Below are 15,352 nucleotides of genomic sequence, written 5' to 3'. Positions count from 1 at the left end.
AAAACTTCTCCCGGAAGAAAAGAACTGCGGAGACATAGTTAGGAAACAGCATGGGGGATTCTTTCCAGAATAAAGATATAAGAGATGAGTTATTTGCGTAACTGTAGCTGTGAGTGTGTGTTTGGGGGGGGCGGGGGCGGGTGGAGCTTGGGTAGGGTTTGGAGGGGAAGAGGTGTGACTCGTCTTTCGATACGGCAGTCGCCAGAGCACTTGCCTACAAAAGGCAAAGGATCTAGGTTCGAGTCCCGGTGCGGCATACAATTTTGATCTGCCAGGAAGATTCAAGCAGAAGATTTTTTATAGGTAAGTAGACTATCAAGTAATGAAACTACTTGCAGAGAAAACACTATGAAAACAAACAATACCCGCCAATACGACAAGACAGGTAAGCCAACAATTAGAAATTATGGAAAAACAAATAAAATAACTTGGACAAAAGAACACAGACTTGCAGGATCGTCTATCGCTGACTTCTTTGAAATAAAACATTTTCAGCAAGTGGTTGAGAATTCTTTTTCTGACTGTCAACAACAAGCAGTTACGAAAAGACAAAGTGTTAAATGGCCATCTGAAGGATTGCGACTTAACACTTTACATATAATGAAGCGTTTTTAAACCAAAGCAAATACATTTCTTTGTTTGGCTAGTAAATAAGGTAATAATGATAACAAAAATATAACACGGAAAACTCCATTTATATTCACAATAGTGCATGAGCTACAAGAATGTGTGCACGAGCGCGCGCATGCGCGCCTTGTGCCTGTAAGCGTCTACGCGGTTCAGTAAAGCTGGATGGTCAGCAGTGACGCCAGCCTTTCCTCGCAGCATGTCTGTTGGCCGTATCGTAACCTATAGGAATCATAGTCAATCATAATCGGTTTCGAACCCGACACGAGCTGCTGATGTCACTGAATGCAGGTCCATCTCAACCTGTTTCCGCCCGAACCTTGCGAAGAGGACTGCACGCATTGTACATCCGGAACTCGGAACATTGCAAAAGTCCATTGCTACTATAAAAGGTGCCCTAGCTCTCCTCTTTACACTAAGAATAAAAATATGTAATTCTCCACGAGAAGCTGATGGCGTGAGCTAGTGAAAAGCGAAATGATACAACAAGCAGGTAACTCGTGAAAAAAATTTCTTTAACTGACTTATTTATTTTGAGTGTGAGCTTCCAGTCTTTATGCCAAGTGCTGAACCTCTGCTGGTCTTCGCGCCTTCTAACAATTTTACGTTCCTGAACTTCTTTGTATCAGGCAGGTCTACTTTATTTGCTATAGCACTCCGTCGTCAAGCAACGAGTGGCCCATCAGGAGCATCCGACCACCGTGTCATCCTCAGCTGAGGATGCGGATAGGAGGGACGTGCGGTCAGCACACCGCTCTCCCGGTCGTTACAATGGTTTTCTGTGACCAGGTCCGGTACTATTCGGTCGAGTAGCTCCTCAATTGGCATCAAGAGGCTGAGTGCACCCCGGAAAACGGCAACAGCGCATGGCGGCCCGGATGGTCACCCATCCAAGTTCCGGCCACACCCGACAGCGCTTAACTGCGGTGATCTGACGGGAACCGGTGCATCGACTGCGGCAAGGCCGTTGCCCTTATTTTCTATAAATGGCCCATAATACCAGTAACATTTACATCATCAGTCATGAAGGTGCTCGTTGTTTTTGTCCTAAGCCCTACTAAATGAGTCTTCATAGTGTTTTGTACCGTTTCTGTCCATAGCGACCTTACTCTAGTTTCCATCACATGAATTCTTAAAAGGAGCGCGTAATTAATGAATAGAGGGCTTACCACGTCTATTTCGACTTGCTGCCAGCGACGCATCACCTCGACGAACTCCGGAAGGCGGTGCTGCTCCCGTGTTTGGAAGATGCAGGGACACAGCAGTGTGACGAGCGCAGCGCATTCTGACGTCCGGCCCGTGAAGTTTCTCAGCAGTTCCAAATCTGCGGGAACGCATTCAGTAAATGAACCGCAGCTGGGTACGTTCCGATAGTTTTAAGAGGAAGTGTGAAAGAGCACAGCCTTCTCTGCTGCGTTTATGCGCAGTTCACTAGAGCAATAGACACAAGAATGAAATGATTTGTTGTAGAAATACTTCAGCACTCTCAAAAGGAGGGATACCAGAAAAAACAACCGTATGGGAGAAGACTCTCCTTGGGCTTGTTGGCGAAAGGAAGAAAAATAAATCAATCACGATATCTTCATAACATTTGTTCGATGTCCACAAACGTAATGGAGTGCAGTACAAAAACAGAGGAGTTACGTTGAATAACTTCGAAAACGAAATGGTGGTAATGAAAGTGCAACGTGGAGGTTGAACGCGCCACGTTAAGAAGGATGTGAGACCGATCTGATTCTTACAATCACTAATCCTTTTGCATAACTTTAGCGTCCTGGGTGTAACGGGACAGAGACTCATTTTATATTTTGATGTGAAATGAGAAAGCCAGAAGTGGATGTTTATTTAGTCAGGGATCGGTTTCGGGTTACGACAATTCTCAAACCAATCTATTTACAAAAGACAAAATTACGATATATAAAACACCTGTTTATCTTACATACGAGTGTAAAGCATAAATGGATAGAATATCACAACCAGTACATACCAATATTTGCCAAGTAAAATCTCTGTCCAAAGTAGTAGCAAACAAAGTTGGTACATATGTGTATGGTCTCAATTAATGTTCTTTAAGAAACTTAACAAACGATACTGGTCAATATGGAAACTACTAAGGAACCTAGGAGACGTCACGCCCTCTTCGGGACGTGATTCTTTTATTCCTGGAAAAGTTGTTTCCAGAGAAATCCTCAATCTTAAATCAAGGAGTGTAAAAAAAACGATGACATGCTTATTAAGAAGATACATGCATTCCAGCATTCCCACTGATGTGACTTTCGCATTATCAGGAGTAATATATTCTGTAATACCATCTTGAACAATGGTTGTAAGACGTATGGTTTGCCGGCGATGGGCGGGGCATGACAGAATCTCTGACCAGAGAGTAGTTTATCGTTAGTTGTTGCTTGTACTAGTCTGCGCTTGTCTGCGCGAGTCGACAGTAGTAGTCGGTCGGCTTTAGTAGCGAGTGGACAGTAGTAGTAGCGAGTCCGGTAGTAGTCTGGTGTAGTCTGCGTGAGTTGGCGGGAGTCGGCATGCGTCGGCTGTGTGCTCTGCTCGCGACTCTGGTCAGGATTCTGGAGGATGAGTTTTGTTGTAGAAGGTAAAGAAGCAGCCTTGCGCATATTTAATAATGTATGTTAATTGTAATTTAACTTGTTCAAAAAAAATGCCCCAATAATAATTTTTATAATATAAAGCAACTCTTTAAAAAAAAACATTCATTTCAATTTAAAGAATTTTTCAAATGCATTATCATTGCATCCAAGAATCAAAAAATATATACCCCAGCATTGCACGAAGCTGTCTCAAAAAAAAGGTTTAATTAAGAGCAGATATAATTGCAGTTTTATTGAGGTAAGAATTTTTGCTTTTTTATTCAGAATACAGGGCCGAAGGTCAGCGCTGCTGTCCTCATAAAATTTATCAGGTTACAAAACTTTTTTTATTATTTTGGTGTTTAGGAATTTTCCTGTTTCGAATTTGACATTAAATGAGAATAGATTTTTGTGGTAAAATTAAATGTGAATGCATTTCTGCACACAGACAATAAATGGGATCCAATTTTGTTCAGAGGTTACAATATTAGAAAAATTCATTTAATTATTATTTTGTGGGGAGTTTACACTTGGCACATTTTCATTATTATTTAACATTTTTTGTGTGGGGAGGTTACACATGGCTCCATTTCCATTTTTCAATTTATTTTTCTGTGGGGAGGTTACATGGTGAAATTGAATTTCTAGAGCTACTCTGTTTTAGTTTATCTTACAATTACTCTAGCTCCGACGCTATGAGTATCAGTAGCCATATGGCCTGGTTGTGGGTACCTCTCTCTCTCAGGATTGCTCGCAAATATTTTCAAGAATGATTAGAGAACAGAGCCTTCGATTTGCGTTTGTAACCTCTCAGTGACGTAGCCTTCCATCAAAGGTACGTTTATTATGTTTTTATTATTGTAAAAGGTAACCATATTTTCAAAACTTCCATGAGCAGCATCCAAAAATCAGATATACATTAGAACTAGAAGAGGATAGTAAGGTCACTTTTGTGTTGCTAGGACAGATCAGAGCCTTCGTTTTTCTATTTTCCGAAAAACTACTACGTCAGACGCGATCACTTGCAATGATTCAAACCATCGAGTTAGACACAAAACTGATTATCTTCACTCGTTGATTAAGCGCTTATTAAAGTCACCATTGGACTAAGAGGACTTTGATAGATAGCTCAATATTTTCAAACAAGTAGCTTTAGGCAATGGCCACGAACAGTCTTCGGTCATTAGGCTTTAAAATAAACATAGGCAGGATGGGCGCCACGGGTTAATGGAGCTAAGAAATATCTGTTAATACAATATAGGGCTTCTATGTCAGATTCATTGGCCAGCGCTTTTCCAAAAAGACTTAAAGTTGCGTTTCGTACAAGCTACCAACTTAAACTCAAATTAAAACACGAGTTGGATGCTCAGGGAAGCCATCCCGATGCGAAAAATTTCGTTCCTCGGGGGGTGTGTCAGTTACAACTTCATTCCTGTGAGTCCTTCTGCATATGCCAAACAGGTAAAAATTTTATCTCCGTTATAAAGAGTATGTTAATCCGAACAATAAGACAGCATTCGGCCAGCATCTTCAAAAGGAGCGCTATTCTGTAGAAAATATAGATTAGAAATCCTCCGTTATACAACAAAGGGTTAGCAGATGGAAATCTTGGAAGAATTGGAGATTTTCAAGAACAAAATAAAAGAACGTGTTAAAATTTTAAATGAACAGGTAGATTTTCGTTTTAACAGATTCTTTGCTCTCTTTAGGAATGTGCTGTAATCCACACTTCTGCAATTATTTAGAATGTCGGAGTCTCTCATCTCCCCCACCCCCTCCCCCCGTCATCACTGTCCCCTTCCAGTTTTCCCCTCCGTTCCAAAACTTTTCGTTCTTTTTACGCTCCCTCACCTTAACTGCAACTCTAATTTGCCCACCCTTTCTATTTGTCCTTGTCCCATTCTTTCCTTTCTTTAATCTCATCCCTGTCCTTTCTCCACATCCTCTCTGCTCACCCCCTACTATTTTTAGCCTTGAGAGCGGCTCATACGCGTTGGGTTGCATAGCGGTCACTGTAGTGTGTTACTTCATCCAAATTACTGTTTTCATTGTATTAAGGTTGTAATTTAAGGTCCTTTATATTCCGTATGTTTGAAAGACTGATTGTACCTTATTGGCTATGTTCTTCATCCTAAATGTCTTTTGCACTTTAGCCCTCCTCACCCCTTCCCCTATGTCCTTCCTTTCACAAATTACATAGCCGTGGATGCCTCTCGGTAAGTTTATTTTTGATAAGACTATTGCTTCTCTGAAAGATTTGTGTGCTTAGACTACTCATACAGGATTTGGCCATTCACAGTATCGTTTGAAACGTTTGGCCTACGTGTCTTGAGAGTTCGCTACGCTTGATAAGGTTAATTCCCAGCTCCTAGGTTTTGTAATGTTACTTTATGGTACAAATTTTCCGATAGTAATTTTCTGTGTAATTATGGAAAATATTAATTGTAATGCAGAGCTTGTATTTTATGCTCATCATTGGTTTGCACATTTGTACATAAGGAATACAGGTTACTTTGCTACAGTCCTCAGTCTAGACTCTCCTTAGCCTCCTATCATCCCCCTCTTCTCCCTTGCCTTTCCTTCTTTGTTGCTTCCCACCTCTCTCTACTCCTTTCATCCCATCGACCTCATCCACTTCCTTTCCTTCTGCTTTTCTTCAGACTACCAAATAAGCAATTATGGTCATTGTTGATGAGATAAGGATTTCATTCCCAATACTTTCAGTTTGTATGCGCAATTCTTCATTACATAAAATACTACTTTCCCTTTTGTTAGCGTCATTCTGGAATACTGGCTGCGTAAGTCACAAAAATTTAGCTGAAACGTAGCATAAACCATTTACTGTTACTCATCATTCACACATGCTTATTAACCGTAACCACTTGTGCCCCTTTAAACTCGAATGCCACTTTAAACTCGAATTTTACTTCCTTAATAACAAATTATAACAATATTTTCCTCTGTATCTCGAAGTGATAGTCTTTCATTCATCGCATTTCCGTTCGAGAGAAGTAAACGTAGTAGGTTACTATGGATTGGGGGTAAGAAATGACAGAGGAAGCCGCCTGGTAGAATTTTGCAGAGAGCCCAACTTAATCATAGCTAACACTTGGTTCAAGGATCATAAAAGAAGGTTGTATACATGGAAGAAGCCTGGAGATACTGACAGGTTCCAGATAGATTATATAATGGTAAGACAGAGATTTAGGAACCAGGTTTTAAATTGTAAGAGATTTCCAGGGGCAGATGTGGACTCTGACCACAATATATTAGTTATGAACTGTAGATTAAAACTGAAGAAACTGCAAAAAGGTGGGAATTTAAGAAGATGGGACCTGGATAAACTGACTAAACCAGAGGTTGTACAGAGTTTCAGGGAGAGCATTAGGGAACAATTGACAGGAATGGGGGAAAGAAATACAGTAGAAGAAGAATGGGTAGCTTTGAGGGGTGAAGTAGTGAAGGCAGCAGAGGATCAAGTAGGTAAAAAGACGAGGGCTAGTAGAAATCCTTGGGTAACAGAAGAAATATTGAATGTAATTGATGAAACGAGAAAATATAAAAATGCAGTAAATGAAGCAGGCAAAAAGGAATACAAACGTCTCAAAAATGAGATCGACAGGAAGTGCAAAATGGCTAAGCAGACATGGCTAGAGGACAAATGTAAGGATGTAGAGGCTTATCTCACTAGGGGTAAGATAGATACTGCCTACAGGAAAATTAAAGAGACCTTTGGAGAAAAGAGAACCACTTGTATGAATATCAAGAGCTCAGATGGAAACCCAGTTCTAAGCAAAGAAGGGAAAGCAGAAAGGTGGAAGGAGTATATAGAGGGTCTATACAAGGGCGATGTACTTGAGGACAATATTATGGAAATGGAAGAGGATGTAGATGCAGATGAAATGGGAGATATGATTCTGCGTGAAGAGTTTGACAGAGCACTGAAAGACCAGAGTCGAAACAAGGCCCCGGGACTAGACAACATTCCCTTAGAATTACTGACAGCCTTGGGAGAGCCAGTCCTGACAAAACTCTACCATCTGGTGAGCAAGATGTATGAGACAGGTGAAATACCCTCAGACTTCAAGAAGAATGTAATAATTCCAATCCCAAGGAAAGCAGGTGTCGACAGATGTGAAAATTACCGAACAATCAGTTTAATAAGTCACAGCTGCAAAATACTAACGCGAATTCTTTACAGACGAATGGAAAAACTGGTGGAAGCGGATCTCGGGGAAGATCAGTTTGGATTCCGTAGAAATGTTGGAACACGTGAGCCAATACTAACCTTACGACTTATCTTAGAAGAAAGATTAAGAAAAGGCAAACCTACGTTTCTAGCATTTGTAGACTTAGGGAAAGCTTTTGACAACGTTAACTGGAATACTCTCTTTCAAATTCTGAAGGTGGCAGGGGTAAAATACAGGGAGCGAAAGGGTATTTACAATTTGTACAGAAACCAGATGGCAGTTATAAGAGTCAAGGGACATGAAAGGGAAGCAGTGGTTGCGAAGGGAGTGAGACAGGGTTGTAGCCTATCCCCGATGTTATTCAATCTGTATATTGAGCAAGCAATAAAGGAAACAAAAGAAAAGTTCGGAGTAGGTATTAAAATCCATGGAGAAGAAATAAAAACCTTGAGGTTAGCCGATGACATTGTAATTCTGTCAGAGACAGCAAAGGACTTGGAAGAGCAGTTGAACGGAATGGATAGTGTCTTGAAGGGAGGATATAAGATGAGAATCAACAAAAGCAAAACGAGGATAATGGAATGTAGTCGAATTAAGTCTGGTGATGCTGAGGGAATTACATTAGGAAATGAGACACTTAAAGTAGTAAAGGAGTTTTGCTATTTGGGGAGCAAAATAACTGATGATGGTCGAAGTAGAGTGGATATAAAATGTAGACTGGCAATGGCAAGGAAAGCGTTTCTGAAGAAGAGAAATTTGTTAACATCGAGTATAGATTTAAGTGTCAAGAAGTCGTTTCTGAAAGTATTTGTATGGAGTGTAGCCATGTATGGAAATGAGACGTGGACAATAAATAGTTTAGACAAGAAGAGAATAGAAGCTTTCGAAATGTGGTGCTGCAGAACAATGCTGAAGATCAGATGGGTAGATGATATAAGTAATGAGGAGGTATTGAATAGAATTGGGGAGAAGAGGAGTTTGTGGCACAACTTGGCTAGAAGAAGGGATCGGTTGGTAGGGCATATTCTGAGGCATCAAGGGATCACCAATTTAGTATTGGAGGGCAGCATGGAGGGTAAAAATCGTAGAGAGAGACCAAGAGATGAATACACTAAGCAGATTCAGAAGGATGTAGGTTGCAGTAGGTACTGGGAAATGAAGAAGCTTGCACAGGATTGAGAAGCATGGAGAGCTGCATCAAACCAGTCTCAGGACTGAAGACCACAACAACAACAGTTATCGCCCATATAAATTTCACATTTTATATTCACAATGATTCAACGTAGCTCCTCTCTTCATTATCCAGACTGCTTTCACTGACTCCATTGACTCAATGATTTGAAAGCGAGCACGTGCTCGAATCAGAATCTTTGCACTGTATACACTACAACGCCCATCGAACATGCGTCCCCCAAAGGTATAACCCTGATAGATACGCTACATTTAAACGAAAAAATACTAATAAAACCGAACAATAGTTTTCATAACAAAGCTTTTAAGAGGAGACATATTACCATCCGATACTTCACAAGTTTAGGAGCGACGTGGATTTCTAAGAGGTGGTTCAAAGGGTGAAATTCCAGTCCTGAGGAGAGATGAGCAGAGGTCTACGAGAAAGCTTGGTGACACCTGACAGGCCGTATTTCAATTCTCCAGTGTATCCCAGGCATTTTCTGTATGCTTCAAATTGCTGACCTGTCCGTGTGTTAGATAATTTCACCGGCGAAAACTTCATCCATTAGAGCAACTGATAGGATGGACATTATCGTCCATGAAGAGGACGTTTATCGTTCTGACCTCGTTGAAAAGTTATAACCATAACACAACCGGTAATTCTGACTGTACAAAATGATCATAACTACAGAATAAAAGCACTTACAACAAACAACACGCTGTCATTGCATGCAAAAAGAATTAGAAAGAAACTAAACTGCGTAGTTCTAGTGTGTTGCTAACAAATGAAAAGCTACATATCCGTGCAATAAAACAACAGATACCAAAGCTTACATAAGGTTGCCCGGCATTAGACGGATGAAACCTTGGGTAGCTCGTTACACCAGTGAGCGTGAAGTATTTACATAGAACGTAGCAAAACACAGTAAATGTGTTCGCACATTGGGCGTGAATAACGAATAAATAAAAACATCGTGTTGTCATTGATCATGAGGAAGACTAAAATAGCTGAAATGGATAGTTTCAGTCTTGTGTTGACAATTAAAGCCTGCCTGTGTTAAAACTACTACTATTTTGTTTAAGTACGGAAACGAGATTAAAGAGCAGAAACCCTTGCACAATTAATCAAATCAACAGAAAAATAGGTGCGAAGAAAAGTTAACAATTACGAGCAGTAACAAGGGAACTGGTAACAGTGCTTACAACGAACTGCATCGTCATTTGATAGAAGTGACAGCAAGTCAAGAATAAATATAAAATACAGTTGCAAATTAACCGTGTAAAGCCGGTATAAACATTGTTACCTGTCCCGCTGTTGTATGTAACTATGTTGTTAACCTTTGTTCGTGTCTATTATTCAGTTGTTTTGGTTAACGGTGTAGCGGTTTTCTACTCTTTCACATAAGTTCTGTACGTCAGGTTTTGTCATTCCTTATGAGGATTATAATCGCACAATCGACTTTCGCACTCGAAAGAGGCCAATTACTCTGTTGTTGTCCAACGTTTGGACCACTGCAGCAGGTGGCCTTCACGATCGGGATAAGCGTCGCCTTTCGGTCTTACATAGTCATCCAGAAACGGCAACAATTTCCATCTGAACTGTTACCGGCCTGATTTATCTCACAATCACAGTTTCGACATAGATGCCATTTGCTGATGATAACTTACCCTTAAGTGCGTCAAAACTTTATTCGTTAGTGTTAAGAAGACATAGTCTTCGGTTTCAACAAAACTGATATATTTCACATGACGTGTGTAAAAATAAAGTTTCCGTTTAAAGTTAAACAGATGTGTGAATATGTTTCAGCGCGGGCACGATTTCCTCTTAACAGTAAAGAATATGTAGTGACGTATGTCACGTTGAGTTACTATTTAGAAATGTCACACGCTCAATTAGCGCTTGAAAATGGCACATACGTCGAAATCACGATCGTAATTTTAATTAATCTTTTAACAGTACAAGCAGAACACGTCATTGCTAGGATTCTGTAGGACTGTAGATTTTAGGAAACAGAATTCTATGATATACATTGCGTGGCAGGAATCTATACTGTATGTCAAATCAATGTACTGTTGAAAGCTAGTTACAAAATTTCTCGAACGCGAAATTACTTGAAAACTTTATACATTTATTTGGCTAGCTTGTACTGTATAACTTGTATTAGTTGGATCTGCATTATGTGAATGCAAAAGAAATAAGAAATATATTACTGTGTGAAGAATTTGATAGTGCGCTGAAAGACATAAGTCTAAACAAGGCCTTAGTGGTAGGCAACGTTCCGTTAGAACTACTAATAGGTTTGGGAGAGCCAGCCGTGACAAAACTCTTCCATCTGGTGAACAAGATGTATGACACAGGCGAAATACCTTCAGACTTAAAGAAGAATATAAATTACTAACATAAATCGTATACAGAAGAAATTCTAAAGGTGGTAGAGGTAAAATGCAGGGAGCGAATGGCTGTTTGCAATTTAGTCGGAAACCAGATGGCAGTATTAAGAATCGGGGAGGCAGGGAAGGAAAGAGTTGGTGGAGAAGGGAGTCAGACAGGCTTGTAACCTATCCCCGATGTTATTCAGTCTGTATATTGAGCAAGCAGTAAAGGAAACAAAACGAAGATTTGGAGTGTTAATTAAAGTTCAAGGGAGAAGAAATAATAACTTTGAGGTTTGCCTATGACATTGTAATTCTGTCACAGACAGCAAACGACTTGGAAGAGCAGTTGAACGGAATGGACAGTGTCTTCGAAAGAGGATACAAGATGAACATCAGCAAAAGTATAACGAGGATAATGGAATGTAGTCGAATTAAATCGGGTAATGCTGAGGGTATTATATAAGGAAACGGGACACTTAAAGCAGTAAATGAGTTTTGCTATTTGCCGGCCGAAATGACCGAGCGGTGCTAGGCGCTACAGTCTGGAACCGCGCGACCGCTACGGTCGCAAGTTCGAATTCTGCCTCGGGCATGGAGGTGTGTGATGTCCTTAGGTTAGTTAGGTTTAAGTAGTTCTAAGTTCTAGGGAACTGATGACCTCAGAAGTTAAGTCCCATAGTGCTCAGAGCCATTAGAACCAGTTTTGCTATTTGGGGAGCCAAATAACTGATGATGGTCGGAGTAGAGAGGGTGTAAAATGTAGACGGGCTATGGCAAGGAAACCGTTTTTGAGGAAGAGAAATTTGTTAACATCGAGTATAGATTTAAGTGCCAGGAGGTCCTTTCTGAAAGTATTTGTGTGGAGTGTAGCCATGAATGGAAGTGAAACATGGACGATAAACAGTTTAGACAAGAAGAGAAGCTTTTGAAATGTGGTGCTACAGAAGAATGCTGAGGATCAGACGGCTAGATCACGTAACTAATGAGGAGGTACTGAATAGAATTGGAGAGAAGAGAAATTTGTGACACAACCTGACTAGGAGAAGGGATCGGTTGGTAGGACTCATTCTGAGGCATCAAGAGATCACCAATTTAGTACTGGAGGGACAAGTAGGGAGGGGGGGGGGGGGGGTTAAAAACCGTAGAGGGAGACCATGAGATGAATACAGTAAGCAGATTCGGAAGCATGTAGGTTCCAGCAGTTACTCAGAGATGAAGAGGCTTGCACAAGATAGAGTAGCATGGAAATCTGCATCAAACCAGTCTTTGGAATGACAGCAGCTATACTGTGTAATATACACTATGTAAATAGCATTAAATTGTCATGTAACGTTCGCTGAGAACAAAAAATTTCCAAACCATTAAATAATTAATTAACAACATGTAGCTGTGTAAATTACTAACAGAGACGTTATGTACTCAGGTTCAGATGGTGTCTACTTGGACGAATTTCATATGTGTGTTGCGCATTCAGTTTTACACCGAAGCCAAGATTAGCAGTGGCAGTGCAAATTTATCAATAGTAACGACGAAAAAGGTAGTACTATGACAGACTGATTGAGGGCTCATGTAACGTTGTGGCCACGCATTGCCCTTCGTGTGCAGTTCATGCCATCACTTCGCCGCCGACATCCGTGCGAAATACGGTTTTACGCGCTATAGGTCTGCAGTATAACACAGTTTTTCATGTATGTAAAATGATTTACTTCGACGAAGCAATTTTTGTAAGTAGCACAGTACCCTTTTACGTGGACTTTTGTGAGAGGGCTTCAGAAAGAAAGCGATGAATTATGAGGGCAGGCCAAGTAACTTATTAAATCCTGCACTACACTTCAAAGTAACGCAGATACATGACGCTATATCTCAGTATAGTCACCAAGTCTCTGTAAGCAACGGTCGGAACGTTCTATGAATCGTTCAATTCCTCGACGACAGAAAACGCTTTTTGCAGGCAGTGGCGTAACTGAAAACAATGGAGTTTGTTCTCATATCTGCTAATTTTCATTACTTCTGTCACTCTCAATCCATATCCTGTGCTCATTAGACGGTACATTACATTCGTTTGGTGCTATTATTCGCTCTCACTTTCAATGAGGATAATAGTATCATTAGCGAATCTTATCACTGATAAATCTTCCACCCTGACTTTTAATCCCAATCCATAACCTTTATTTCCGTCATTGCTTCTACGAAGTACAGGTTGAAAATGAGGGGAAAAGGACTGAATCCCTGCCTTAACTCCTTTTTAATCCTGATACTTGTCTCTTGACATTTCATTTTTATTGTCTCTTCTTGGTTCTTGTACATTCCCATGTTTCGTTATAGCTTCTACAATTTTTTGAAACATATTTTTCAAATATCGTTCACAATCTTATGTTCTGAACACTTTTTCTGAGTGGATAATTCCTGTGAAAGTTTTTTTTATTCTTATCCAGGTGACACTTATGATGATTCTGGACTTCTGTACTGTTACATTGCGCAAAAAAATTAGAAGACCACTTTTTCAGAAACCCGTAATTCCTACCCGTGGCGACGCTTAAGTTTTAAATTTTGCTCAAAGGTGCGTAGAATCTGCCTCCATCCAGTACAAAAGCGTATAGCCCCGTGCGACCCTTCAAACAGCAAGGTGATGACACATGCCAAAAAAGATCCATACCTCAGAAGTTCATGTTGGTTAATGATGTCACACTGGCCCCAAATTTCACCAAAATTCTGCCCAAAGCCACCGTGGACGTGTCATACAGTGGGAACATTATCGCATCCCCTTTTACCCACATTTCATCCCTTCTTTTGACGCATCTCCGATGGAAGTCAGAACTACAACTCCCAGCCAAATCACACGGTTCTCTCGTCAGTGGCCCAGTAAAAGATTCCACACACACCACGCTCAGGATCGCCACGGATAGACAGCAGCGGGTGGCATAAAGGGCGTCAATGAGACCACCCTTATGACTGGGGTGTTGATCGCCACACATTTTGCGGACGAAAACGACAGTTCGCAATGGAATGAGCACAGGAAGACGTTCTTCACAACCTTTGACACTGCTGACATCCTTGGGGGTCTAACGATATTGTGGGGCTGCATCCACACTGAATATGATCGCACCCATTTGGAACACAGCTCCCTGTTATATCTAAGGCTTTCGAAAGAATCTATATCAAACGTCTCATGGAGCACTTGGACAGGGAAGGGCTGACTCCCGCAGAACAGTTCGGTTTCCGGCACGGCCACAGCACGCGACACCAACTACTGCGTGTTGTCGAAGAGGCGATGGGAAACTCTGGAGCGCCGAGAGCACTCAGGGGCGGTATTTCTTGACCTCTCCAATGCCCCTTTACAAACTTTTTGTACTGGGAGTGCAACGTCGCACGTCAGACTCATGGCGTCATATCTGCGTGACCGGGCGTTTCACGTTCGTGCCGAAGACTGCAGCTCAACAAATAGGCCTGCACGAGCGGGAGTGCCGCAGGGGTCGGTTCTCGGCCCCTTGCTGTACTCCCAGTATACATCCGACGTGCGACGCACCAACAGGATATCCCTTGCACTATACACGAATTACACCGCACTCTACGCAAGGATTAACGTCGTTCGCCGCCGTTGACAGGAGGCATGCGACGTCCTCGGGGTCTGGGCTACGAAATGCAGCCTAGGTTCAGTGCCACTAAAAGCCAGGCCGTCGTAATCACGCGGCGTAGAGTGCCCATGGACCTTCAGCCGTTGCGAATCATGGGAGGCCCCATCCTCTGGTCTCCCACGGCTAGATATCTAGGGGTAACTCTCGATAGGCACATCACCTGGAAACCGCACATCCGTGACGTCTGGGCGAAAGCGCATGGACGTTTTAAGGCGCTATATCCCCTACTCAGTCCATAATCGACGCTTCCTCCACACTGCTGAATTACGCTGTATCTTTAACTGATCCGACCAGTGCTGGAATACGCGTCTGCAGTGTGGGGGAACGCAGCCGATACACACATACGTCGACCCCAAGGGAGAGCTCTGCGACTCAGCTTGCACCTACAGCGACACTACCCGACCAGGGCCTTGCATTAGGAAATAGGGATCTTCATGATACGGGATCGCATAAAAGATACTGCCCGATGGTTCTATGGAGCGTGGCAGCAATCTTACAATAGGTTCATTTCAAGTCTGGGAAGCCAGCAGCAGCGACGACGGACCACCAGGTGGCCCGATCTGCTTCGGCAGTGAGCTAGGCGCTACACAAAGACGTCAATGCTCCAAACGCAAAGAGGAAAAACATAAACTTAGGGTAATAAAAGACACTTAGCGGGAAGAGAGGAATAGCTACAAAAACGTAACCTGTACAAAAACAGACAGTAATTGTTGTCCTTTTAGGAAAACATCAGATGGGCGGGACTGCAGTTTTT

At 41.7% G+C, this 15,352-nt stretch overlaps 1 protein-coding gene and 1 pseudogene across 1 annotated transcript in view; both read right to left on the bottom strand.

Annotated features, from left to right (window-relative positions):
- Positions 1 to 15,352, bottom strand: part of LOC124549386 (phospholipase B1, membrane-associated-like) — a 107,164-nt gene that overhangs the window by 14,329 nt on the left and 77,483 nt on the right. Inside the window, exon 5 of the mRNA XM_047125241.1 lies at positions 1,797 to 1,951. Coding sequence (XP_046981197.1) covers positions 1,797 to 1,951 — 155 coding nt within the window. The remainder of the gene's footprint in view (positions 1 to 1,796; positions 1,952 to 15,352) is intronic.
- On the bottom strand, positions 1,482 to 1,599 carry LOC124552298 (annotated as a pseudogene).

Source organism: Schistocerca americana, chromosome 1 (assembly GCF_021461395.2).
Source record: "Schistocerca americana isolate TAMUIC-IGC-003095 chromosome 1, iqSchAmer2.1, whole genome shotgun sequence".
Lineage (NCBI taxonomy): Eukaryota > Metazoa > Arthropoda > Insecta > Orthoptera > Acrididae > Schistocerca > Schistocerca americana.
The sequence above is the reverse complement of the archived record's forward strand: the minus strand, read 5'-3'. Positions and strand labels throughout refer to the sequence as shown.